This window comes from Lissotriton helveticus, chromosome 6 (assembly GCF_964261635.1).
Source record: "Lissotriton helveticus chromosome 6, aLisHel1.1, whole genome shotgun sequence".
NCBI lineage: Eukaryota > Metazoa > Chordata > Amphibia > Caudata > Salamandridae > Lissotriton > Lissotriton helveticus.
The window spans coordinates 736,876,478-736,902,929 of NC_136067.1; the positions used below are offsets into that span (position 1 = coordinate 736,876,478).

The 26,452-nt window shown below is 47.8% G+C and overlaps 1 protein-coding gene across 1 annotated transcript in view; it reads right to left on the bottom strand.

Moving 5' to 3' along the window:
* The window catches only part of UFL1 (UFM1 specific ligase 1), a 428,808-nt gene that overhangs the window by 240,133 nt on the left and 162,223 nt on the right, over nucleotides 1–26,452 (bottom strand). Inside the window, exon 6 of the mRNA XM_078648232.1 lies at nucleotides 24,862–24,992. Coding sequence (XP_078504358.1) covers nucleotides 24,862–24,992 — 131 coding nt within the window. The remainder of the gene's footprint in view (nucleotides 1–24,861; nucleotides 24,993–26,452) is intronic.

Below are 26,452 nucleotides of genomic sequence, written 5' to 3' on the forward strand. Positions count from 1 at the left end.
CCTGGTTCCTTCCTGGTTCCTTCCTGGTCACTGGCTAGTGACCCAGACTCTGTTCCCCTCTGCTTTCAGGTACTCGATCCTCGATCCGCCCTTGGATCCAACCGGACACTTCCCTCCTGGTCGCCTGCAGCATCTTTCTTCACGGCTCCATAGGATTCAGCGACGAAACCAGACACTATGCACCCGCTTCCTGTGGGTGAGGTAACGCGAGTATTTCGGTACTCCTGTGGGTATGGACTATCCTACTGTCTTAGTTTTCAGTAGCTTTCTCCTAGTCCATCCGGAAGGGCCCTAAAAGAACTAGTTTCCAATTCTTTCGTTCCCATACGAACTCTATGGTAACTCGCGTGTGTGTTAAGACAGACACTGCACACGCCTCCCGTGGATCTCCTGCTTCCTAACTCTTGGTAGTACAGCGTAGCCCCAGCGATTCACTAGGTCTATCCTTTGTTCGTGAAGTGGTCCTTATACCACTATTTTAGTATATGGCTTTACGTGCCCCTAGGGCTCTACTGTATTTTGTGCAACTTATTGTATTGAGTATCTTGTTATGTGCTTATGCCTCTGACCTCATAAAGAGTTCAGAGGGTGTTGTTAGTAATAAATACATATATATTTTTACATATAACCTGTGTGGTGTCCTTTCACTTAGTATTAAAGGGGTTACATATGGTAAAACAGTTGGCTTCACATGGCCTCTTGAGTTTAGCCTAAGACTGCTTTGTCCATGCTACCACTAGGATAGCTGGTCTATAAGGTTGACTTTACAACCATCACCATAAGGGTTGTTTGGACTGATACAGGATGCCCACTAGAATAGTGGACATCATATATCAGGCCAACTTCTCACATTGGTGTTCAGCGGTTGGGATAAGAGCTTGCTGTTGTTTTACCAATTGTAATCTTTGAGATATCATTTGAAAGATGATATTAGGTACCATATGTACATATAACAAGACGTATAATACTTAAGTTCTACTGAACTTAGTTGTTGTACACCAAAGGGCCTAGCACAACTGGACTACAACTCCTAGAGAGGTTTAGTAGGAAACACTTAGTGTAGGTAGGTGCACACACCACACCTCACTAGATCATGTCTCTGAGAGCAGAACCAAGTGGATCTCTCCCAGTGGAGGCAGATCCTTTAAGGATATCTTCCAGATATGATACCCTAACCTTCCAAGAGCTAAGGCACTTGTGCACTGGTAGAAGGTTACAACAGGGTTCTCACCCTACCCTCAGACACCTGAGCTTATGGAGGAACATGATGCTCTTAAGGCCTCTAACAAAGGTCTGTCAGTCAATGGAGGTGAGGTACTACCCTCAACAGAAGATGCCCCTGACCCTACTGTCATAGATGATGATGAGGGTGGAGAAGAGGAAGATTCTGAGGAAGAGGTAGACAGCCAGGTTGAAGTTAGGAGACTTAGCCAGGTTAACCTAAGCCTATTTGGGGCTGAGAATGGGACAGCCCCATTCAGGCCTACAAGTGGACTTAGCCAGAGGTATAGGAGGGAAATTTCCCACACCAGAGAATCTCTCCACTCCAATGCTTCAAGTGGTTCTCAGAGGGGAATGACTTCTCCTCAGAGGAGAGAACACCAGGCCAGGATGAGGGAAGTCCAACTCAGGATTGAGAGGGAAGAACTTGCCCTAGCCAAGGCAAAACTTGCTCTTGCAAGAGAGCAAAAGTTAAGTGGACTAGAGTCCACTGGTGGCAGCAATATCCCTAAGGATAAAGACAGATCCTATGACAATAGACACCTCAGTAAGATTGTGGCCCCCTACAAAGTGGGGATGACATCCACAAATGGATAACCGCTTTGGAGAGGGCCTGCAAAGTACAGCAGGTACCCCAAAGTCAGTGGGCAGCAATCTTGTGGCTCTCCTTTTCAGAAAAAGGAAGAGACAAGCTCCTCACAGTTAGTGATGATGATGCTAACAATTACATTGTCCTGAAGAGTGTTTTTATTGATGGATTTGGTCTAACCACTGAACAGTACAGGTTGATGTTCAGAGATACCCAGAAGACACAGACTCAGGACTGGACTGATTTTGCAGATTTTGCTACTAAGGCTTTGGAGGGCTGGTTATTGGGCAGCAAAGTACAGGACTATACAGGATTGTACAATTTGATTATGAGGTAGCAGAACCCTAGTAATTGTCAAAACCAGCTTCTACACCAGCACCTGGTGGACTCAGATCTGACCTCTCCACAAGTATTGGGTAAGAGGGCAGACAAATGGGTCAGAACCAGGAGTAGGCCTAAAAATCAGGGTGGTGACCAGAAGAAAGATTCTACCAAGCCTCAAGAGAAAGGTGGGGATAAATCTAAGGACAAATCCACTACAGGGCCCCAAAACTCCTCTGAGGGGGGTGGGTCCCAAACTCCTTCCTCTACCATTAAGAAACCTTATTGCCATGTCTGTAAACAGCCTGGCCACTGGAAGACTGACAGCAGTTGCCCAAGGGCCAACAATAAGGAAAACATTCACCCAAGTAATACTCCCAGACCTCCTGTTACTATTAGTAGTAATCCCCCAGGTGGTGGGAGTGCCCCCAAGAATTTGGCTGGGTTTACTTTGGGAACTCATGTGGACTCTGGCCTAACCAGGTCCCCTACCATAGCTACTCTTGTGTGTGAAAATGGCATGGGGTTTGCCAACTTCTCTGCTTGTCCCAACACTTTGGGCAAGTACAGACAGGAGCCCCACATCAATGGCCAGAAAGTTGAAGCCTACAGAGATACAGGGGGTAGCATTACTATGGTGACTGACAGTCTAGTCCCCTCACGTCAACTTTTACCTAGGTTCACCTATCAGGTGACCAACATTGATGGAGTGAAGAAAGATCATCCCATGGCAGTAGTAAATCTCAGCTGAGGAGGTGTCACTGGCCCAAAGAGAGTGGCAGTGTCTACAAACTTGCCTGTAGGTTGTCTACTGGGAAATGATCTAGAGATCTCAGCCTGGGCTGGGGTAGAACAAGAAACCCATTCCAAAATGGTAGGCCTTCCAGAAAAGGTTAGTGGGGCTGTGATGGCCAAGCCCCAGCTCAAGCAGAATTCCTTCCTAAAGAGGTTGGAAGGGCTGTGATGATCACAGCCCAGGCTCAAGCAGACTTCCCTGAAAAGGTTGGCAGGGCTGTGATGGTCACAGCCCACACCCAAACAGAGTTCCTTCCTGAAAAGGTTGGTAGGGCTGTGATGGTCACAGCCCAAACTCAAACAGATTTTAGTGTTGTGAAGCCTGAAATAATGGATCACTCCACTCAGACAGAGAGTATTGGGGATGAAGAAAAGTCTCCCTCCCACCAGATATTAGGTGAGAGTCAGCCTCCTCAGGGAACTGACCCTACCCCTTGTGAAGGAACTGCCCCAGAGGTAGTCAGGCCTGGCCTGGCAGAGCCCCTGATGTCAGTGGACCCTTCCAAGGTGGGACCTAGTCTGGAGTAGGTAACCTGCCCCTCTCTACCCTGCCTCAGTAAGTCCAGAGCTGTAGAGGTCAGGGAGGCCAGTGGACCCCCAAGGGCCCCCTGTCCAAAAGAACACCCCTAACAGCAGATTAGGGGCACCAACGCTAGCAGCCCTAGCAAGGTGAAAATTCCCAAAACTCCTGAGGGATCTCCCTTACTCTTAGTTAGGAACCTCCCCCAGATGGAATCTGTTGGGCACAGCCAAACCTGGGACCCAAAGGCCCCAAACCTGACCTGTCCCTCCAGTAAGCCAACAAAAGGGACACAGCCTCCAGCTTAGGCAGCCAGAGGTTGACCCTGAGAGCACAATGCAACTCAGTCATGGAAAGTAAGGCACACATGGTGGATAGTGATTGGAGGAAGCTGAGCTCTACATTAGTGGAGCCTCACTTCAGTACTCCATCTCAACACCAGCCTTTTACTTTGTCAAAACACACCACAGGTAGAGATTCCCTATGGTGGAGACTGAATATGCTACTTCCCAGTATGCATCTGTTCTTGGCATGTAGGGCTGCTGACATTCATATCTATAGCATAGATCGCCGCCTAGTGTTGGGTCCGGATGATTGCACATTGTTGTCCTGGAAGAGTCTTCGAAGTATCACGAGATAGGTGGCTCCTCCCCTGGACTACAGTGCGCATGGGCATCGACTCCATCCCCAGATTGTTTTTAGCCATTGTGGCAAAGATGGAGTGTAATAGTGTAAGCGATGGCCATGCTAAGAGTAAGTGTTAAAAAGTCTGCAGCCGCTACAGGCGCCGGGGAGGAGGGCGGGCGATATGAATGTCAGCAGCCCTACATGCCAAGAACAGATGCATACTGGTAAGTAGCATATTCAGTTCGAGGCATGTGGGCTGCTGAATTCATATCTATAGCATAGAATAACTAGCAGTCCCTCCATTAACGGCGGCCGCCTGTGCCAGCTGCAGAAGTCTGAAAAAGCGTTTTAAGAACAGCCTGCCCTACAGCTGCCTGCTGCTTGGAGTGCACGTCTACACAGTAATGTTTAGTAAATGTGTGTGGTGTAGACCATGTGGCTGCTCTACAAATATCTTCCAAAGGGATATTACCAAGGAAAGCCATAGAGGCCCCCAACTTTCGGGTGGAGTGGGCTCTTGGAGGGACCGTTAAAGTGCGCTTAGCCTTGTGATAGCAAATCGGAATGCACTTAACGATCCACCTGGCTATACCTGCTTTGGAAATGGGGTTGCCTTTGTGCTGGGCTGAGAAGGCAACAAAGAGTTGTTGTGTTTTCCTAAAGTCTTTGGTCCTATCGATGTAGTACATCAAGGCTCGTTTGACATCAAGAGTGTGGAGCATTCTTTCGGCAACTGTTTCTGGGTTTTGAAAGAATGGTCAATGGTCTGATTAACATGGAACTGCGAAACCACTTTAGGAAGAAATTTAGGGTTAGTGCGCAGCACCACCCTGTTGGAGTGAATTTGAATGAATGGCTCTTGTACAGTGAGCGCCTGTAGCTCACTAACACGTCGTAGAGACGTAATGGCAATGAGAAAAGCCACTTTCCATGTCAAGAACTGAATCTCACATGAATGTAGAGGCTCAAAAGGTGGGCCCATCAACCTGGTGAGGACCACATTGAGGTTCCATACAGGAGCCGGCGGGGAAGGCTTTAATGGCAGGCACTCTGAAGACGGAGAGATGCTGCCTGTTCTGGAGATAAGCCGCTATGGCGGATAAGTGTATCCTGATGGAAGCGTATGCTAGATTGCATTTGTAAAGATGTAACAAATAGCACATGATGTTGGGAGTGGATGCATCTAGCGGGTTGATGTTGTGTGTTGCACAGTAAATTACAAACCGCTTCCATTTTGCTGCATAGCAGGCTATGGTGGTGGGCTTTCTTGCCTCCCGTATGATATCCATGCATTCAGGGCGCAAGTCAAGGTAGCCAAACTCTAAGACCTCAGGAGCCAGATCGCCAGGTTGAGCTGTTGCGGATCTGGGTGCTGAATGTCGCCATGGCTCTGCGTCAAAAGCTTGGGCGTGAGGTGTAGCCTTTGATGCGGTACCACGGAGAGTTCCAGAAACGTGGTGTACCATGGCTGGCGTGCCCCTGTTGGAGCAACCAGGATGAGAGTCATCGAGTGTTGCTTTAGCTTTCTTGCCACCAGCGGTATGAGAGGTGCTGGGGGAAAAGCGTACGCAAATCTGCCTGACCAGTTGATCCATATCGCATTGCCTTGCGACTGTGGGTGAGGGAACCTGGCGGCAAAGCTTTGGCATTTTGCGTTTTCCCTTGTGGTGAACAGGTCTATCTGTGGATGACCCCACTTCTGGAAGTACGGGCGGAGTACTGATGGATGTATCTCCCACTCGTGCATCTGGTGGCTGTACCTGCTGAGCAGGTCCGCCATCTGATTGTCCGTGCCTGGGAGGTGTTCCGCCATGAGGAAGATGTTCCTTTGAATGGCCCACTTCCACATGCTCTGAGCCAGATGAGACAACTGTGGAGAGTGTGTACCTCCCTGCTTCTGGATGTAGTACATGGCTGTCATGTTGTCCGTCCGGATCAACACGACCTTGTTGCACAGATGTACTTTGAATGCCTTCAATGCCATGAAGATAGCCATCAGTTCTAGGTAGTTGATGTGCATCTTCTTTTGCTGTATTGTCGATAGTCCCTGCACTGTGTAGTGGAGTACATGAGCTCCCCATCCCTGGAGAGACGCGTCCGCTGTTAGGATGATTTGTGGGACAGGCTCTTGGAACGGTCGGCCCTTGCAAAGGTTGTGTGGATTCCACCAATGCAGAGAGGTGTATGCCCTACCGGTGACCAACACTAGGTCCTTCAACTGTCCCTGAGCCTGATTCCACTGATGCGCTAAGCATTCCTGGAGCGGACGCATATGTAACCTCGCGTGCGGAACTATGAAAATGCAGGAGGCCATCATGCCTATCAACTGCATGAACACTCTCGCAGGAAGCGAGTGTTGCGGTTTGGACTGTTGGATTAGCGACTGGACAGGAAGGGCTGCAAGAGGATGGAGCGGATTTGGAGGAAGGACTGGAGTGAAAACAGCCGGACAGAATATCGGGTGGCTCTCGGTACCTATAAATCTGCCATTAAGGCAGCGAAAGCTGTGTTCTTCGAGGAGAGAATAGGTCTCTCTTCTAACTCCTCGAAGGAATCTTTCAGGGTTATCAGAGAACTCCTGCAAACTCCTGATCCCCCGGTTACTCACGACAACCCACGTGAGAAATGTTCCGAACTGGCTTCTTTCTTCAAGACCAAAGTCGAAAACATCTTGGCATCTCTCCCTCGGCTAGCCCAGGAGACACACTCGGGTGGCAGCCCAGGGCCTCGACCCGGGCCGTGGTCAGTGGAGCTGGATTCCTTTGGTCTAGTCACTGTGGAGGAAGCTCTCGGGGTCATGGCGACTGTGAAGAGTGGGTCCCCGCGAGACCCCGTACCGATGAAATACCTGAAGCAGGTCGCCCCTACCATCGGCGGCCCTGTGACTGACCTTATAAACCTTTCTTTTTCCAAAGGAGTGGTGCCCCCAGTTGGAAGGGAGCGGTTGTCAAGGCCCTCTTGAAGAAGCCTAGCCTGGACCCCGCCGACCTTGCTAATTTTAGGCCCATCTCTCTGCTCCCCGGCATTAGCAAGGTGGCGGAGAAACTCGTGAATAAGCGCCTATCGGGTTTTCTGGAATCCAATTCCCTCCTGGGTGATTCCCAAACGGGTTTTCGTCCTGGTCAGGGGACGGACACTGCCCTGCTCGAAGTCGTGGAGAATGCCAGGAGCATTTTGGATTCAGGGGGATCGGTGGCAGTCATCCTCCTGGACCTCAGTGCGGCATTTGACACCGTAGACCACCAGGTGTTACTCCATCGGCTGGCGGGGGTGGGGGTTTCCGGGATGGCCCTGAAATGGTTTCCGTCATTTCTGGAGGGCCGGACGTTTGAGGTTTGGGAAGGCCAGGAGAAATCAACATCAGTCCCTCTCCAGTGTGGTGTGCCACAGGGCTCATCGTTGAGCCCTACATTGTTCAACATTTATATGGCCCCTCTGGAGAGTGTGGTGCTGCCACTGGGTATTAAGATCATCAGCTACGCTGATGATACCCAGTTGGTGGTAGGGCTCCCCCAGGCGGCAAACCAACCCGACCGGCTGCACACCTGTTTATCTCAGATCTTTACGTGGATGTGCAGCTCGGCACTCAAACTTAACGGTTCGAAAACCGAATTGATGATGCTAGGGAATTCCCTCCCTCCCTCTCACCGAGCAGCTGGCCCAGCTGCCTGGGAATGGCACCCACCCCCAAACAGGAGATTAAGAGCTTGGGGGTGTGGCTAGAGCAGGACCTTTCCTTTAGGACTCACGCCAAAAAGACAGCAGGCGTGTGCTTGGGTCTGCTCCGGTCTGCCCGGAAGATCCTACCTCTCCTCCCGATGGCCTCGAGGAGGCTGCTAATCCAGGGACTCATCATCTCACAGCTGGATTTCAGCAATGCGCTGTTTCTGGGGGCTCCAGAAACAACCCTAAACAAACTACAGCAAGTACAAAATGCTGCTGCCAGGCTCTTGACGGATCTGCCCAGGCGCCAATCTGCCCGCCCGGCGCTTAAGGCGCTTCATTGGCTTCCCATCAGAGAGAGGGGAATTTTAAAGCACTCTGCATGGCCCACAAAATCCTGCAGGGTAAAGGTCCACCGATCCTACGGGAGATGGTCCAACCCTATAAGGCCCCTCGTACCCTGCGCTCGGATCATCAACACCTGTTACAAGTGGCGAGAGTAAGGAAGGCCAGGACTGGCGGCAGAAGATTTTCCATAAACGTTGCAACTTTGTGGAACTCCCTTCCGTTATTCCTACGCTCTGAAACGAGTTCCTTACGGTTCCGCAAACTTTTAAAGACCCACCTGTTCCCTGTCTAATGTCTTTCTCTTCTGTTATGGTGCCTCTGTTTTTTTTGGAAGAGCGCGGGGATGCCCAAGGGTAACCAGGCGCGATATAAGACTCAATAATAATAATAATAATAATAATAATAATGTTGGTGATCCGCGCTGAAGTTGGCTGAGCCGTGGCTGCCAGAGTATTGATTGTCGCACCTAGATATTGCCGCACATGGGCTGGCTGAAGGTGCGACTTTGGATAGTTCAGGGAGAACCCCAGACTGTGAAGAAGGTGAATGGTGTGGGACATGTCGGCGGCGCACTGCTGGGCCGACTTCGCCTGAACCAGCCAGTCGTCCAGATAAGGGTAGACATGGATGTGTTGTCTCCTGAGGTGCGCCGCCACTGTCGCCAGACATTTGGTGAACACCCTGGGGGCCGTGGTCACTCCGAAAGGGAGGACCTTGAATTGATAATGCCGATTTTGAATGGTGAATCTGAGGTATTTTTTGTGTGATGGATGGAGTGGAATGTGGAAGTAAGCATCCTTGAGGTCCAAGGTTGCGAGGAAGTCTCCCTGATTGAGGAGCGGAAGAACCTGCTGCAGCGTTAGCATGTGGAAGTGTTCTGAGAGAATGTACTGGTTTAGGGGCCTGAGGTCTAGAATAGGTCTGAGGGACCAGTCTTTCTTTGGGATTAAGAAGTACAGGGAGTATACCCCTGTGCCTTCCTCCTCCACTGGCACGAGCTCTATAGCGCCCTTTTGCAGCATGACGAGAACCTCCTGCTGCAATAAGTGCAAATGCTCTGTGGACATAGGACGGTGTTTTGGTGGTATGTTGGGTGGAGTGTATGTGAGCTCCAAACAATAACCGTACTTGATATGTTTCCTGACCCACCTGTCTGTGGTGATGGTTTTCCAGACTGGCAGGAACTGCTGGAGTCTCCCCCCGACAGGTGTGGGATGGTCGGGGGGCAGCGACAGGACGTCACTGTTTGTTGGAGGCGGAGGAACGGGAGTTGTTGTTGCCCTTGCTTCTGCCCTTGGCGTTGTTGCCCCGATAACCTCCTCTATTTTGTTTGGTGTATGAGGATTGCGCACCACCTTTATTGAACTGTGCTTGCTGGGACATTTGGCCTCTGGAAACACCCCTATTGCCTGAGCGACGAAAAGTGCTCCCCCGAAACTGTTGGGATTGGAGAGCGCCCATGGACTTGGCAGTCTCGGTATCCTTTTTTATTTTGTCCAAGGTGATATCCACCTCAGGACCAAATAATCTGTCAGGGTTAACTGGCTGGTTGAGGATGGTAGTTTGGATCTCAGGCTTAAATTCAGAGATTCTGAGCCACGCCTGTCGCCTTAACATCACACTGGTGTTAATCGCCCTGGCTGCAGTATCGGCAACGTCCAGTGCACACTTAATTGAAGCGTTGGAGATGAGCTTCCCTTCTTGGATAAGCATCTCCGCAGCCTCCTTATATTGGTCTGGGAGATGTTGCAACAGGGTCTCTAGTGTGTCGTAGTGTGCCCTGTCGTAGCGTGCTAAGAGTGCCTGCGTGTTAGAGATACACCATATATTGGCCGCCTGAACTGCTACTCTCTTTCCCGATGCCTCTAGCACTTTTGACTCTTTGTCCGGGGGAGGAGCTTCACCCGTGGTCTGCGAATTCGCCCTCTTGCGGGCATAAGAAACGACCAGAGAGTCCAATGGCAACTGGCCCTTGATGTAAGTGGGATCGCCAGGTGCTGGTCGGTATTTCTTTTCAATTCTAGGGTTGACCACCCTTGCCCGAGTTGGCTCCTTGAAAATTTCCGCAGCATGTTTGAGGACCCCTTTGAGCATTGGGAGAGTTTTCACAGTCTTTTCAGCTGCTGAAAAAGTGTCAAAGAGGAAGTCCACCTCCACAGGGTCAGCATGGAGTTCAACGTCGTGGTTCTTAGCCGCCCTTTCAATCAAGGCATTGAATGCCGCAGAATCCTCAGTGGGAGACGTTCTGATATTGAATATCTGAGGGTCGAGAGTGGGTTGCTGATCCCCCTGATCACCCTGGTCACCCGTGTCCACCCATGCGTCCTGTTGTGCATCAGGATCAGCGTGGGTCGGGAAGCTGTATTCGTCATCTTGATCCCCAGCATCCTCGGCATCGGAATAAGTTGGCGAGGGCGTGGCAACTCTTTGAGTCCGAGGAGTCAATGGTTCGACCAAGACTGGTGCATCAGAAGCAGGCTTTTTGTGCTTTAAAGGAATGGTATACGACTCCAAAGGCGTCGTCGCCGTAATTTTCCGCTTGTAAAGCGTAAGCTTCCCAGTGTCGGCATCGATGAAGCGTTCCGACTGTTCCTCCAGTAATGGTGGTCGATGCGTTGAGCCCCCAGCTGGGATAGTAGGCGTCGACCCCACAGCACTGTGCGTTTTCGATTCGGGCGCCGCCCGTGGTGCGAATGCCTTCGGTGCCACCTTCGGCGGTAACGTGAAGAGGAGTGGCGTCGATGACTTGGAGGTGGGGACCGACTGTTTCGGCGTGGAAGGCGTTTTGGGGTCTTCTGCCGAGGCCTTGTCCCTGATACGCTTGAGTGAGTCCGAGACCTGCTTCGTGAATGAAGCGGACGGTTTCGCCGATACGACAGACGACCTCGGTCCAGCAACGTGGGAAGACTCGATCGTCGACGACTGTGGCTGGTCGGTCCGAGGCGTGCCTGTGGCGGTGCCCTGGGCAACCTTTGGCTCGATGCCCTTGCCGGTCGTCGGCTCGACGCCCTTTGCGGCCTTTGGTGCCGCGGCCTTGCTCGGCTTCGGCTCGATACTGGATCCGGACTTCAGCTCCACGCCCTTGCTGGACGGAGTCTGGACGACCTTTTTGGGCTGCACCTCGACGCCCGTAGGCTGCTTCGGCTGGACGGATTTCACCGACTTGGCCGGGTCGACGTGCTTCTTCGGCTTGGGCTGTCCCGACACCCCGGAGTACGAGGGTGTCGATGGTGGATCAGAAGGTTTCGGTTTCGATTGCGACAGAACCACTTTAGGGTTTTCGGAGACCGAAGGTTTCACTTTCGGTTTCGATTTCTTCAATGGCGGCTCCGCCGAAGCGTCCGTAGCCGGGCCTGGAGGCGGGGCTGTGGATTTTGGGAGAAGGTCTTGGGTAAGGCCGATAGGCGATCCCTCGACCTGAGCCTTAGTAAGAGTTCGAACGGGGCATAGCTCGTCATCTGAGCAATCTTCCATGGCCCCATAGGCCTCATCGTAGTCTCCTACCTCGTCGACGACGTCTGCTACGGGTAGGTCTTCGACATCCACTTGAGGGTCGTCTGCGACGTCTTCCGCTGGAGGCGAAATCTGCAGGTGAACGTCGTGTTCGTCTGCTTCGTCGCTGTCGAAGATGTCCACCGGTGCCGGGGCCGACTGCCAGGCCTCCATGCGCACCACGCGCCGAAGCCGAATCGTTTTCTTCGAACGAAACCTGGAACAAGCCATACAGTTGGCTTCATCGTGGTCCGGCGATAGGCACTTGTTGCACACCGGGTGGACGTCGATGTGCGGGTACTTCGATCCGCACACGGGACACTTCTTGAACGGGCTCCGTTACATGTCGCTTCGTCGAGGGTCTTGCTGCGTCGACTGGGCCTCGAGCTCCAAGAGTCACGCGACTCCGTGAATGTCGAACTCGGAAGGCGAGTCCGAGCAGAACGGGGCACCGAACGCAAACAATACCGACGACAAGATAGAAAGAAAGGCCTTTTGGCCTCGAGAAATATGTCGATTCCGAACTGAGAGAACGAAAGTACATCCGAACCCAATGGCGGAAAAAACCAATCTGGGGATGGAGTCGATGCCCATGCGCACTGTAGTCCAGGGGAGGAGCCACCTATCTCGTGATACTTCGAAGACTCTTCCAGGACAACAATGTGCAATCATCCGGACCCAACACTAGGCGGCGATCTATGCTATAGATATGAATTCAGCAGCCCACATGCCTCGAACCCTCTGATACCCCTAGGGTGAGGGATTGCTTAGTGGACCATGAGACAGGGGGTAACCATGCTAGTGCAGGTACTTCCTTATACGGCCACTTAGGCAATATAGGCTTACCATAGGCTTACCTGGTCAAGGATAGCCTTATCTCCTTTTGTTTGGGGGGGGGGGGTTGTAGGAAGGTGGAAACAGGACTATGGTTACCCCAGATGTTTTGCCTTGTGTTTAGCTGGTTTTCGACTTAGTTGGCCTGGGATCCTGCTAATCAGGGCCCCAGGCTATCTGCTCTCACTGTAAAATGGACTCCATGTACTTTAGGTACATCTCCAATTGGACATTGGGTCACTCTTGTGAGTCCCTGTACAGTGTACCATAGGTATCCAGGCATAGGTGCATCCAAGACCTACCAGGGGCTGCAGAATGAATTATGCCCTGGCTGGCCATCCAAACTGACAACTGGCTGATCACTCAGCTGGGGCAAGGTCGTGTAATCACCCCTTGCTTAGGTATAGTATTCCTATACCTACCATTATATATAGACCCATATATACCTATAAGTCACTCCTATGGCAGGCCTTAACAATCCTGAAGGCAGAGTGCTTGGTTTTATGTGAGATGAGTCTCTAGCATGAGCTGAGCCTGTCTGCAGCTTTCGGAACCATGTCCTTATAGCTGTTCTATGATATAGCCATACCATATACTCTTAAGTGCATTATAATCCTCGCGGTTGAATGCTAACTTTTGTTTGGCTTTATCAAAACATGTCGTGTAAGGTGTCATACGCTTTGGAATACTACCCCCTCGCCAGTCCTGGCGACGGGGGTAGCATTCCACCCTTCTAGAGGGAGAAGACATGTTGTTCCTACTAATCCTGGCTAAAGTTAACCAGAGCCTCAGCATCACAAAATGGATGCTGCTGCCACAGACACAAGTCTGACCTCCTGCTGCTGGGAGTCCTTCCAGCAAGGGAGGCTTGGACAATAGGTTTCCTGTCTTGGGAGGTGCTAGCACCACCCCAGACAGGCCATAGGGTATTGGGGCAGGGAGGGCTGAACGAAATGAGGCACTGCTTGGGCACACAAGGTGTCCCATACATAGTCCGGTTCAAACCGGTGCTGGGGCACTCCAGCCCCAGCTCTGGCACGAAACTGGATAAAGGGAAAGGGGTGTAACCACCCCCTTCCCTGGTTCCACCCATAGGAGGGACCTAACAGGTAATCCAGCCCCTTTGATTGGTATAAAGGTAGGAGCTGAGTCAAGAGACTTTAGATTTATCCTGAACTGAAACTTGAAACAAAACTCTGGACCTTCGACGATCTATTTCACAGAAGACGACTGAAGAATCACCCTTGTGGTCAAGGAGTGACCACCCTGTACCTAAAGGCACCATCCAGCAATCTGCGGTTTACTTTGTCGACGCTCCCGCCGGAGCCCGAGCACAGAGTCAGACAAGAGCCAGACTTCTCTGACCCCGATCCACAGTCCGTGCAAAGCTGAGACCCGTGGAGGCGACGAGAGACGTGGGACCGGCCATCTTGATCTTGAAAAGCCTGCTCCTTGCTACTTGTGCAGCTTCAGAGGCACCCTCGAAGTTGTGCATTGGGGATTGAGAAGCTCCAGCCTCGAGCATCATCAGCACCGAAGATCAGCCCTCCACACTCCACGAGTTCTGCTTGGGGCCCTTCTGCATTTTCCTGCTTGACGCGTCTGTCCGGTCACTTGCCCGTTGGCTAGTGGCCTCTGTGACGACGAACCTTCGAATCTACACCGCTGGCCTGGTTGCTCCAGGCTGGCCCTTGCTTCCCTGAAAAGGAGAAGTCCATCAGACCTTGCTGGTCTGATCAAGAAGCCATCTTCGATTCCTGCTTGGGTTGTCTTTGCCAAGGCTTGTTGACTCCAATCCGGAAGCCGACCTCGCCGACAGCGAGAGCCTTCGTGGGACAGTCCGTATCCAGCTCCTGGTCGTCGTCGACACCTCCTGGTCCACGTGGCTGCAGAGACCAGCTTCACAACATCACCTGATTGCTTCGCGACATCGCCTGGTTCCTTCCTGTTCACTGGCTAGTGACCCAGACTCTGTCCCCTCTGCTTTCAGGTACTCTTCATCCTCGATCCGCCCTTGGATCCAACCGGACACTTCCCTCCTGGTCGCCTGCAGCATCTTTCTTCACAGCTCCATAGGATTCAGCTACGAAACCCGATACACTTTGACACCTATGCACCCGCTTCCTGTGGGTGAGGTAACGCGAGTATTTCCGTACTCCTGCGGGTATTGACTATCTTAGTGTCCTAGTTTTCAGTAGCTTTCTCCTAGTCCATCCGGAAGGGCCCTAAAATAACTAGATTCCAATTCTTTCGTTCCCATTCTAACTCTATGGTAACTCGCGTGTGTGTTAAGACACTGCACATGCCTCCCGTGGGTCTCCTGCTTCCTAACTCTTGGTAGTACAGCGTAGCCCCAGCAATTCCCTAGGCCCTAGGCCTATCCTTTGTTCGTGACGTGGTCCTTATACCACTATTTTAGTATATGGTTTTACGTGCTTCTAGGGCTCTACTGTATTTTGTGCAACTTATTGTATGATAATTGAGTATCTTGTTATGTGCTTATGCATCTGACCTCATAAAGAGTTCAGAGGGTGTTGTTAGTAATAAATACATAAATATTTTTACATATAACCTGTGTGGTGTCCTTTCACTTGGTATTAAAGGGGTTACATATGGTAAAACAGCTGGCTTCACATGCCCTCTTGAGTTTAGCCTAAGACTGCTTTATCCAAGCTACCACTAGGGTAGCTGGTCTATAAGGTTGACTTTACAACCATCACCATAAGGGTTGTTTGGACTGATACAGGGTGCCCACTAGAATAGTGGACTTCATATATCAGGCCAACTTCTCACAGTGCCACCCCTGACGGCCCTGTACCTTGACACCCACACACTGCCTGTGCAGGCTGAGTGTCTAGGTGCAGAACTAAGTAAAAAGTCGACATGGCACACATCCCTGTGTGCCTTGCCCACAAACCCACTGCCCTGGCATACATCAACCACCCCTCCAGCTGGGTGCCGTATGCCAGTGGTGTGGGCACAGGTGCATGAGCCCTGTGCCCCTACAGTACCCAGGGCCATTCCTGGGCACTGTAAGTGCAGTGATGCTATTAAGAGTATATGGTGCTGGGAGGTTGTCATTACGAACTCCACAGCACCATAAAGGCTACACCGAACACTGACAAGTTTGATATCAAACTTTTTAGCACATTAAACTCACACTGATGCCAGTGTGGGATTTATTGTAAAATGCACTACAGAGGGCATCTTAGAGATGCCCCCTGAAACCTAACCTACAACCCACGTCTTGTCTAAGAGGCTGCCTAGGCTGCCACACAGCAGACATGTTGCTGGACCTCTGGGTGGAGAGCTCCCCACTCTCCTGGGCCTGTAACAATGCACATCCTGGGACGAGGTGCCAAGCCTCCTCACCCAGGATGGACAGGGGAAGCTTCAAAGGCATTCCGCCTTTGTGAGCTTCTCCAGACCACTTGCTGTACTCAGCAACTGGCCCCCACCAGTTATGACCCCCACTCTGGCGGGAAGACTGTCCGGAAAACCTACGTCAGAAAGGGGGGTGTGCCAGCCTGTGCCAACTCCACCCCTCAGGTGGGAGAGGTGAGGTGAGGCACGACCCCGGGCTCCGGCCATCTTGAAGATGGGGAGCCCAGCCCAATCACAGCTAGGCTCCTGCCCCCCTCCCACAGGAGAGGAGCAGGCTAGGGGGTGTACCCACCCCTGCCCTTGCCCTACCTGTAACGCCCCTAAATTTAGTATTTAGGGGCATCCTGAACCTTTTTCCACAGATCCAGATTACAAAAAAAAAAAAGAAGATCAAGGAACACGAAGACCTGCCATGCAGCTGCTAAAAAGAGGAAGACACCAACTGATTTGGCCCCAGCCCTACCGGCCTGTCGACCCTCGAACCTGCCCCTGTTAAACCCCGGCATCTCCAGTGGTCAGCAACCTCAAAAACCCCGGAGGACCTGACTGCCTTGTGACTCGGACTACCTGGGTCTCCCACGAGCAGTGGTACTGCTCAAAGCAAGTAACAAGCCCTGGCATCAGCCCGGAATCGCGAACCCTGCACACTCTGCACCCGCCACGCCTGGCCTGTGCCGGAGTGAATCAAGACCCCGAGGACGTCCCCCCCGGCGATTCTGACCTGGAATCCAGTGCCTAAGGACCCCCCCCCCTCGAGGACCCAGACGACGCCTGCAGCCTCAGGAAAAAGGACCCCTCCGACCGCGACCAGCAGGGTGGTGAGATTTCCCGACCTCAAAAGACACCCCTGCACCCGGCGCCCCACGGCACCCTGTGCCCCACTCCTGGGTGTCTACCTATCCTCCAAGATCCCAACTTACCCCTCAAAGTGTTGGTCGCTCCAGAAGATCCTCCGTTCCCGAGCCCGCAGCCTTTGTTCCCTTTTCAAGATCCTCATTGAATAACATTGAGCGCCAGACGGCTCAAAAGCACTCCGCCGCCCGAGTGCCCCTGGGAGTGCAACCTTTGTCCTATCCTATTTCCCCATTTGCCCTGAGCAAGTGACCAGGAGCCTAGCTCTCACAGCCGCGTGGCCTGCTAGCCAGCAGCCACCTATCGAAGGTCCCCTGCCTCTCATTGGATAACATTGGGACTAACTACCTATCTGCACCCGGCCGCCCCTGTGCCGCTGAGGGTGTACCAACTGTACTTACCTGACCCTGGGGGACCCCTGAGTCTATGCCCAGAACCTTAACTTCACCAGTCGAGTACTCACCTGAAAACCGATGACTCACTTTCTTGTCTGGTTGACTGGTTTTGAAACTTTAAAATATTCATCTAAAAATCAGCCGAATAACAAATTTCGAATTACTCACTTGGGATCAGGAGAGAAGCCAGTACTGTACCTTGTAGTCCAGTACTGAACCGCAAAAGTAATCAAAACCATGTTTGCTAGTAATCTAAATTTCTGCAATAGGAAACCATTGACTGTTTTTCTGTGAAAATTCTTCTGTGAAGTTTTGAAATGTTAAAATATTCATCTAAAACAGCCGAATAACAAATTTCGAATTACTCACTTGGGATCAGGAGAGAAGCCAGTACTGTACCTTGTAGTCCAGTACTGAACCGCAAAAGTAATCAAAACCATGTTTGCTAGTAATCTAAATTTCTGCAATAGGAAACCATTGACTGTTTTTCTGTGAAAATTCTTCTGTGAAGTTTTGAAATGTTAAAATATTCATCTAAAACAGCCGAATAACAAATTTCGAATTACTCACTTGGGATCAGGAGAGAAGCCAGTACTGTACCTTGTAGTCCAGTACTGAACCGCAAAAGTAATCAAAACCATGTTTGCTAGTAATCTAAATTTCTGCAATAGGAAACCATTGACTGTTTTTCTGTGAAAATTCTTCTGTGAAGTTTTGAAATGTTAAAATATTCATCTAAAATCAGCCGAATATCGAAATCCGAAGTACTCGCCTGTAATCAGGGGAGAAGTCAGTGCTGTATCTTTTAGCCCAGTACTAAACCGCAAAAGTAATCACAACCGTGGTTACTAGTAATCTAAATTTCATCCATAGGAAACCATTGACTGTTTTTCTGTGAAATTTCTTCTGTCTACTTTTGAAAGTTACAAATATTCCTTAAAAATCGTACCAACTACTAAAACGTAATTACTTGCCTGTCTTAGTTAGGGACCACAGTGCTGAACCTAGGAGTCCAGTACTGGATTACAAAAGTAACGAGAACCTACTTTACCTGTGCTTTGAATTTCCTTCCATTGGATAACATTGCTGGTTTTGAACTAAAAAGTTTCTAAGTGTCTACTTTTAAAATACCTTTATATTCTTTAGAAATCATTGCAATAACTAAAACGTTTTTACTAAACTGTTTTCAGCTTAGACCCCAGTACTGAATCTGGGGTCCAGTTATGAAGTTACAAAAGTAATCTATAAAGTAATCAACTGCATTTATGTAGAAAAACCTATTGAGCTCAATGTTAAATTGTGTTTAGAATTGTGTTGCCTACTGCAACCATTTTACCTATTGTGTTTACAAAGTTTATTGCCTCTTTGGAAAGTAATTACATGAGAGTACTCATATCGAGAAAAGTATATTTTGATACCTGTAAAAATAAAACAACTATATCTTTGGATATAAAAACAATTGGCCTAGAGTTCAGTTCTTGAGTGTGTGAAACATTTTGCTGACTGAGTGGTACTGTGTTACTGCTTGACCAAGCTACTACTTTAGAGAGTAAGGTCAGACCTGACTTTAAACTCTGTTATACCTCTGGGGATTGTGGACTCTATACGCACACTGTACCTTACTTTGGTCCAGTACATATAGAGCCTCTTTCTCACAGGACACTATGGTGTCTTTAGGTTTTTCAAAAGTCTCCCTTGATCTTTTGCAGCCTTGGATCAACAAATATCTTTGGCGCCTATAAGTGGGTGTGAAAATGACAAGATGACTTGTACCTAGCTCTATGATTGTAGTGACTAGGCAAACAAAATTAGAAAATGAATTAGTGGCAGGACAAACATCAAGTTCTCATATTTATTTTTGTCTCATTATCAAATCGTTACTAAGCAATAGCGTAGGACACAATTACATATATTTTGATGGTTATCGGTTCTTCTTAACTCATGTTGTGTGCTTATTAAAGGGTGTCCAAATTAAGTTGGGGGGTGGATTTGGCCCTCAGCTGTGGGTCTCCGCCAGACTGACTTGCTCACTGGTCCCTCTTGTAACTACTGAGACTAGGTCCAATAATTTTATGAAATGGTTTCTAGTTTGGAAGAAGGACCTTACTCTACTCCTTATCGATTACTAAAACACATCTAATAGCACTATCTGATTTCCTTGCTACGCATATAATAGGCCAATCATGGGGAATTCTGGATTGCTTTTCACTAGACTAATGAGAGATTCCAATGCCAAGGTTAGCGGATGACCACATTCTCTGATTTTGGGAATGTTTTCCATGATATATTCTTGGAAGGTCCTAAAAGCAATCATAGCAAACCCAGTGTTGGTAGGGTGAGTGGATATTTACTTGATGTTTTATCACACCATAACATATTTAGCTGTTACAGCGCGTTTCTAATGATAGGCCAACATGCAGCATCTATATGCCTGATCAGGGCTCGACAATTCCGAAAAATGGTACTAATCCTGCAGGTCTAGTACCATGGAAAATCCCCTCGACCTGACTCCAACCTACTTGACCTCCGTCTCTGAAAACGGAACAAAAGTGACAAGATAACAAGATTTAAAGGCATGTTTATTGCTCATTTCCTTTGTGAGCAATAAAAATGCCTTTAAATCGTGTTATCTTGTCACTTTTGCTCTGTTTTTAAAGACAGAGGACACAAGTTAATTTGATTTCCTACTCGCCAGAAAGGGCGAGTAGGACCTAAAAATAGCTCGTCCTCATCCATTCTCCCTCGCAAATGCGAGCGGGCGAATTTGTCGAGCCCTGCTGATCAATCATTGATTATATATTTATCCCGGGCTTGTTTTTCAGATCCATTCTTAATTAAGCAGTGAAAAGAGTGATCATGATATATTGACTCTGGTCATGGCAATACCTTCCAACACATTCACTAGGCTTTCAAAGCAAATTAGGGCCAGGGTCGAAATCTCCTCTAATGATTAGAGGTGTCTGTAGTAGACAGAGGTAGTACCAGTGGAAACTATTGCTGCTATCCCTAAAGAAGTGGTATCTACTTTTCTGAATACTCTGCAGCCAGAGGGTGATGATCATATGGTTAGAGCTGGGTTTCAGGTTTTAAACCAGTTTCAAGATCCCTGACCTTAAGGTGTAACAGTAAGATTAAAAGCTCCCCAAATGGGTGGTTCAATACTTGTGTGCTAAAGTGCAACACAAACTGTGCAAGGTGACAAAGTCTTTCACCTCGTGATAAAGAATAGATCAAATGGAAGCATATTGACTATGCATAAACAGGTTTGTGGGTATATAACAGGAAGCGGTTGGATAATTTTGCATAAGCAGGGGAGACCTTTAGGATACGGTGGGTGATAGAGGAAAGAACAGCTAGTCTGACAATGCACTGAAAGTTGTAATGCGCAAAGAGAAATTGCTTTACACCATTTAACGGGTATTCCTAGTATCTTGCCTCTGGGCAGCAGTTTCAATAATGCAAACGACTAATTTTGAACCCTTTATTAAATTACTTGGAGAATTTGTAATTTTCCTTAAAATATTCCAGTTATGAAGTTCAAAACGTAAATATGCCTTCTGGAATATTTTGGGAAACACTGCACTTACCTCAAATATTTTAGGACTGGAAATAGAAGAGTACATTTGACCTCCGATTGACCGCACCCTCTGCTGCCTTGAGTGCACAGCTATGGGCAAGAAAGGAAAAGCAGTCTTGGATTTTGCTGAGGTAATTACTGTCATCACGGAAAGCCAGTCCAATAGGTGTATTTGACCAGATGGTGTTCCTACAGAGCTATAGAAAGACAATTTGGGATGGTGGACTCAATTCTCACTGAGGTTGTTAATACATTCTGTGGATCCCTTCTGTTGCTAGACACTTGATGTATCTCCCTATAATAATATCCATCTTTAAAAAAAGGCAACCACTGTGATCCCTGCTGTTGCTTGTAAGAAGACTACATGCCTAGGTCTAGGATGATAATATGATCCCAGATGTCTAGTAAGGATTCTCAGAGAGTCTAGGTACTGAGAAACAGAGTTAAAATCTTTAACTGCTGTCAGCTATGTTGTTTTGAAAAAGGTAACCACGTACTAGGGAGCAGACTCAGTTCTAGTTCGGGTCCATTATTATGATAGGCCAATTAAAATCCACGGGCACCTGTGAGGCATGGTAGCAAAGCTGCTTCTTTGCCTCAGAGAGCTGTGTGCAGCAGGAATGTATTTAATTCCTTTCCTCTTTACCCCTTATACGAAAAGGCTGTGGATTCTCCATGTGTGGGCCGTAGACGCCTTGCACCTTTCTCTATGCGGACAAGACATACTAATTTCATGTACTAGTTCCATTCTAGAGACATTGGTCTAAGTATATTTTCTGAATGAGTTGGATTATTGTTATTAAAAACCACAAGCCACAGGTTGATTTTGCTGGGTGGGAAGTGATGTCTCCAGGTTGAACTTTGGTTTTTTTGTGTCACAGGCACTTGCCCAGACACACAAGTGGTACCATTTGTATTGGAAGACATGTGGAAACACTTATAATTAGAACATTTGTTACCACCAATTGGATTTCTCTGCATTTCTGGCTTCCGAAGGTAAGCCACTGTGCAAGAATGACACATTCTGTAAAACACCTTCTGAATTACATGACAGAAAGTGTAACCTCAAATTCAGAGGTGTACAAATAATCACTATTCGTAATTCAATATATTGTGCATTTCATAAATACAGATGTTTCCATCTTATTTCATTCAAAAGAGTTTACCATATGAATTTCTGCAGTACACAATGAAAACTCATTACAAGCTGCAGACCAGTTGTTGGCTCTGGGGATTGTATATTTGTAGGAAAACCTACAACCCATATATATCCTTCTGACCTCTTTAGACTGATGAACATTATTGTATATTGCTTTTGTAAATCCGTCATCGTGATAAAAAGTACAGATGAAAATGCTGTCACGAAATACTCTTGTTTTATTTACTTCAATAATTGTCTAATTTCAACAATTAGTTTCTTTGGGAAATTGTTCATGAATTTACACAAATATTGTGTCCTATTCATTAGAGGTATTGGCACTGCTTTAAAGAGTTTCTTGAGAATTTCCTGATCTAGAGCAGCAGAAAGAACCTTATGAAAATCCAACTAGACATCTGAGACAGAGTTGAAATAAGGAAACTAGTTTAGAGAAGCACCCAAGATTTCAATAAATGTAAAAAGTACATTTTTTACTAGGCTTGGGATAGAATATGTTTAGGGTTTTCGGGGGGGGGGCACTTATTATTTTGTTCAATATTAAATTTGATTAGGTTGGGATCTGACAAATTAAAATCACAAGAACTCATGTCAATAAATGAATGTGCCATTGTGTCTTGCTCTTTATCAATATGGAAATTAAAGTCACCCAAAATGGTTAATCTCCGATAATGAAGAAGTGTCGGCGGTCAACCGTGGCATTCAATCTCAATTAGATGGATGATGAATCAACATAAAATGAACTGAGGATTCTGGAGAGACTGAACAGCTGAAGGGTAATGGTTCAACATTATACCCCTGAGGAATACATAAAAAGGTATGGATGGAATGCTCGACTTATCTCAGCCACTAGTAATTACTCGCACCCGCATCCTAGTTCTTCATTTTCTTGCACAACGTACCACCTTAGACAGGACATAGCAACATCCAAAATCAGTCTTGTTACTGCACCAAGAAAAACAGTCTATTACGAACTAATAAGGTAGGTCCATTCGGAACTGGAACACAAGTGACCCCGACCAGTAGCTGAAATGAATTCAAACATTCCATCTATCAATTTGTTCTTGTAGTGGTAGATGTCCTCAGTATGTCAGGTATGCTCAGATGTGGGTCCTGTGATCACTGTGCCATTTGGCTCTAGCTAAATCTCACTGGTGAGATCTATATAGGTGGAAACAGGTCTGGGTTGCATTTTTTCCCCATCTAGAGGGGACCTGGTGTGGCAGGTCTGGCTGGACACATTCCAATTGGAGCAGGGAAAAGACTGAGTTACACATGAGTAAGCACTTTTTGGAGATGACTGCAATAACTCCCACACCCTTACGAGATACTCACTCTAAGTGCATTTTACAGCCTTTGGAAATAGCAATTGCTAGTTCATAGGCCGAGTGCTCTTTCAGCCATGTTTCTGTTAAAAAAAACAGAGATCCCCAAGCTTGCCCCTGCAAAATTTTAAGTATCGAACAGCCCATCTACGTTAAGATAATCTAAGCTAGAACAACTCAAATTTATAATGTCAGGAACAAATATCAGAGGTACCTGGCAACCTAGAGAGCTTAGGGTTCCCTTTCAAGGCCTTCTGCATCTATAGCCTACAAAGTTTGATATAAAACTTGTTGCACAAAGCCCAAGATGTTCATTGTTGGTAAAGGTGAACTTATCCTGACTAGAAGTAGACTCGTTAGACTCGTTAAAAAAATGAAGCAGAACAGGAAACAGCAAGAGCTGAATCCCCCCAAAAATGTAATCCAAGGAGTTTTCTTTGAAAAAGTGGACAATTACATTTCAATCCTTGAGCAAAATATGTTTGCACCAGGTTTGAACTTCAGAGTGGACTCCTAATCACCATGCCCCTTGCAATTTTCCAAAGACAAATAATAGCAGGGCAATTCTCTGGAAAAGTGACAGGAGAAAATGTCCAGTAAATACAGAGACAAGAAGAATTCATTGTACAAAGCACCAATTCCGAATGCAATTCCTCATTTTCCTGTGAAAAATCCAGAATCTGAAGTATTTATCGCAAGCACCACATGGTGTTGGAGTTTATCAGATATGTTAAATACCTCAACCCATTCTGTCATTAGTGGTCAAGACTAATCATTAGAAAAAATTACTTTCCCCAATGGTCTCTTTGAAGTATTTCCATTTGAAGTCTTTCTTCAGGTCTCAAATGGCATACTGGGCAATGTGTCATACAATTTCTTCTACTGAAAAAAGAACCTTGAGAGCCCCAGGAACACCTGGCACATACAAGTTAAAAAAGCATTAACAAATCGAAGGCCGTGCGTCAAACTCAAGATTCTGTCCCTTACACAGTCTGGAAAAGGATTATCAACAGGCAGCTGAAATCCACCTCATACTTGCTGGACACCCACTCTTTAAAGACCTCAAACATCTCATCTCCCTTAAACAATTCCTACCTATTAGGGAAGCCACAGCTATACCTCTCAGAAGGCATAAATAGACGACTCCTCAAAGCCAATTTATGTATTCGCTGGTAAGGCCTACCAGTGGCTGACTTTAACCATGGGCCCACACTGAAAGAAGATCGTTATCATGGTGTGTACGTCAAAGCGCATGAGGACCTACGCAGACCCCGTTCTGCAGTTCCTCATCTGGCTATTTTCCCCCAAAAGCTGAGAACGGACTACTTCACTGCATCACAACACTAAGAGGGAAAGTGATCCCTCTTGACTACCCCACCACATTGTCCCCCCAATATGCACCCTGCATAGACCCAGCTCAATGTACTTAGAACACCCCCCCCCCCCACCACCACCCTTCGGGAGCATCAACATTTGCACTTTATACGTTTTACCCACTGCCTTGAGCAGAAATATCGGGCTGATGGTTTTGAAACATATATATATATACACAAGCTACAACTATGGCTTCTTTTATTACTGCACAATCTGATCTTTGCACATGGACAATAACGGTGATCTTTCACATCTTTTTAAATATGTTTTATTGTGAAATTGTTATGGTTTTAACTAATTAAACAATAAAATCTTTTGATTGATTGACCACTCATTTAATGTGCAAACAGTGTTGGAAATGCTTAGCTTCTAGAGCATCAACACTTGCCTTGTGATTGCGCTGAAAAGACCACGGATGCGTGCACGATGTCGAGCTACGAAGGCCTCTGTGAAAATCACTCCTCTGTTATTCTGGTCTATTTGTCCATGGATAATTCTACCAAGTCTTAACGACAACACCTGTAAACATAACACATTGATTCTATGGAGATTGTGAATAATCCAGAAATACATTTTTACACAAGCTTGTCACAGCTATCAAATCAATACATGTTCATTTAAAAAACAAGTCAAACATTTATCAAAGCAACAATGATCTCTGTGAGCAAACTTGTTAAGTACCCTTCGCCCACATGCATCCATGGCCAAGTTCTGAAAACCTTCCTCTATGGTTTGCAATGATAAATACCAGTGGGATCCTTGAAAAGACCAATGCCTTCAAGGATTTATTACAGAAGCTCCCTTCTCTCTGAGGAATAAACGGCTAAGAAATGGTTAGTTACTTCTTCCGCACCAAAGGACTCTTCATTGAAGTCATAAACATTACAAGAATTCCCAGCTGTGTGTGTAGACCCAGGAACACTTTAAATTCATAATTGTATGTAGAACAGTATATTCAGGGTGCCAATTTCCACATGAGAAGCACCCATCAGACATCTATCAAGGTATGAGTTTTCCAGAACATAGACTGAAAATTGCTCAAAAGAGTTCATTTAAAACTACATTGCAGCTTTGAAATTAGAACAGGTAAAATCTGTCAACCACTCATTGTGGAAACAAAGGGATTGCTATGTCTTTAAGAAACAAGGAACTTTTAAAACCAATGAAGAACCTCACTGGCAGTTGCTTCCCTGAGATCATCTTGAAGTGCTGTGTAATTGCTGTTTCCGGTGGCGCTAGAGAGCAGAGTGCGGTCAGAGGAGGGGCAGCGGCGGGGGCCTGTGGCGGCGGTGAATGCAAGCTAACAAGCCGAAGTGCCGAAAGCCTCGAGAGAAACCTGTAAAAAAAAAGCCACAACAACCAAATGCGAGAAGCGGCGGCGGTGAACCGAGGGAGAGGAATCCGACAAATTCGGGCAGCTCCGGGTAGCTCCGGGCGTTTTGAGAGACGCCGGCAATCACACCACCGTTGAGCCCGTGCCCGTCCCGAGCCCTACGATCATCAGGGGGAGACGAGTTTCCCAGGTTTCCTGTCTCTGCCTCACCTTCTTCCGACGAGCCTGCGAGTAATCAAGCAGGCAGGAAGGAACCCAGAAGCGCAGTGCACAGAACGGAGCTCACAGTACAGAGAGGAGAGCTGTGCCCATATAGCGAGAGAGCGCGAGTGAAGACGTGGACGCTCTGGACACCGGGCCACGGAGTCGAGGCATTGTGGCCCCCCCGACTCACCTTTGACTCCTACAGCCACTTACAGCCGACCGACTAACCGGCTCCACCCAAGCATCGCAGCACTGCCTGTTCCGTAAGTGTTATGCAATGCAGCGCAGCGCTTAAAAGTACAAAAGCATAAGTGACTTTCCTAAAAAAAAAAAAGTGTTCTTTAAAAAACACGAAGCCACAGTCGTGAATAACTGGCATCTTGTACATTCTGTGCAGGGGGGCGAGGGGCACCGGAGGGGCGGTTTTTACCGAAAGGACTGT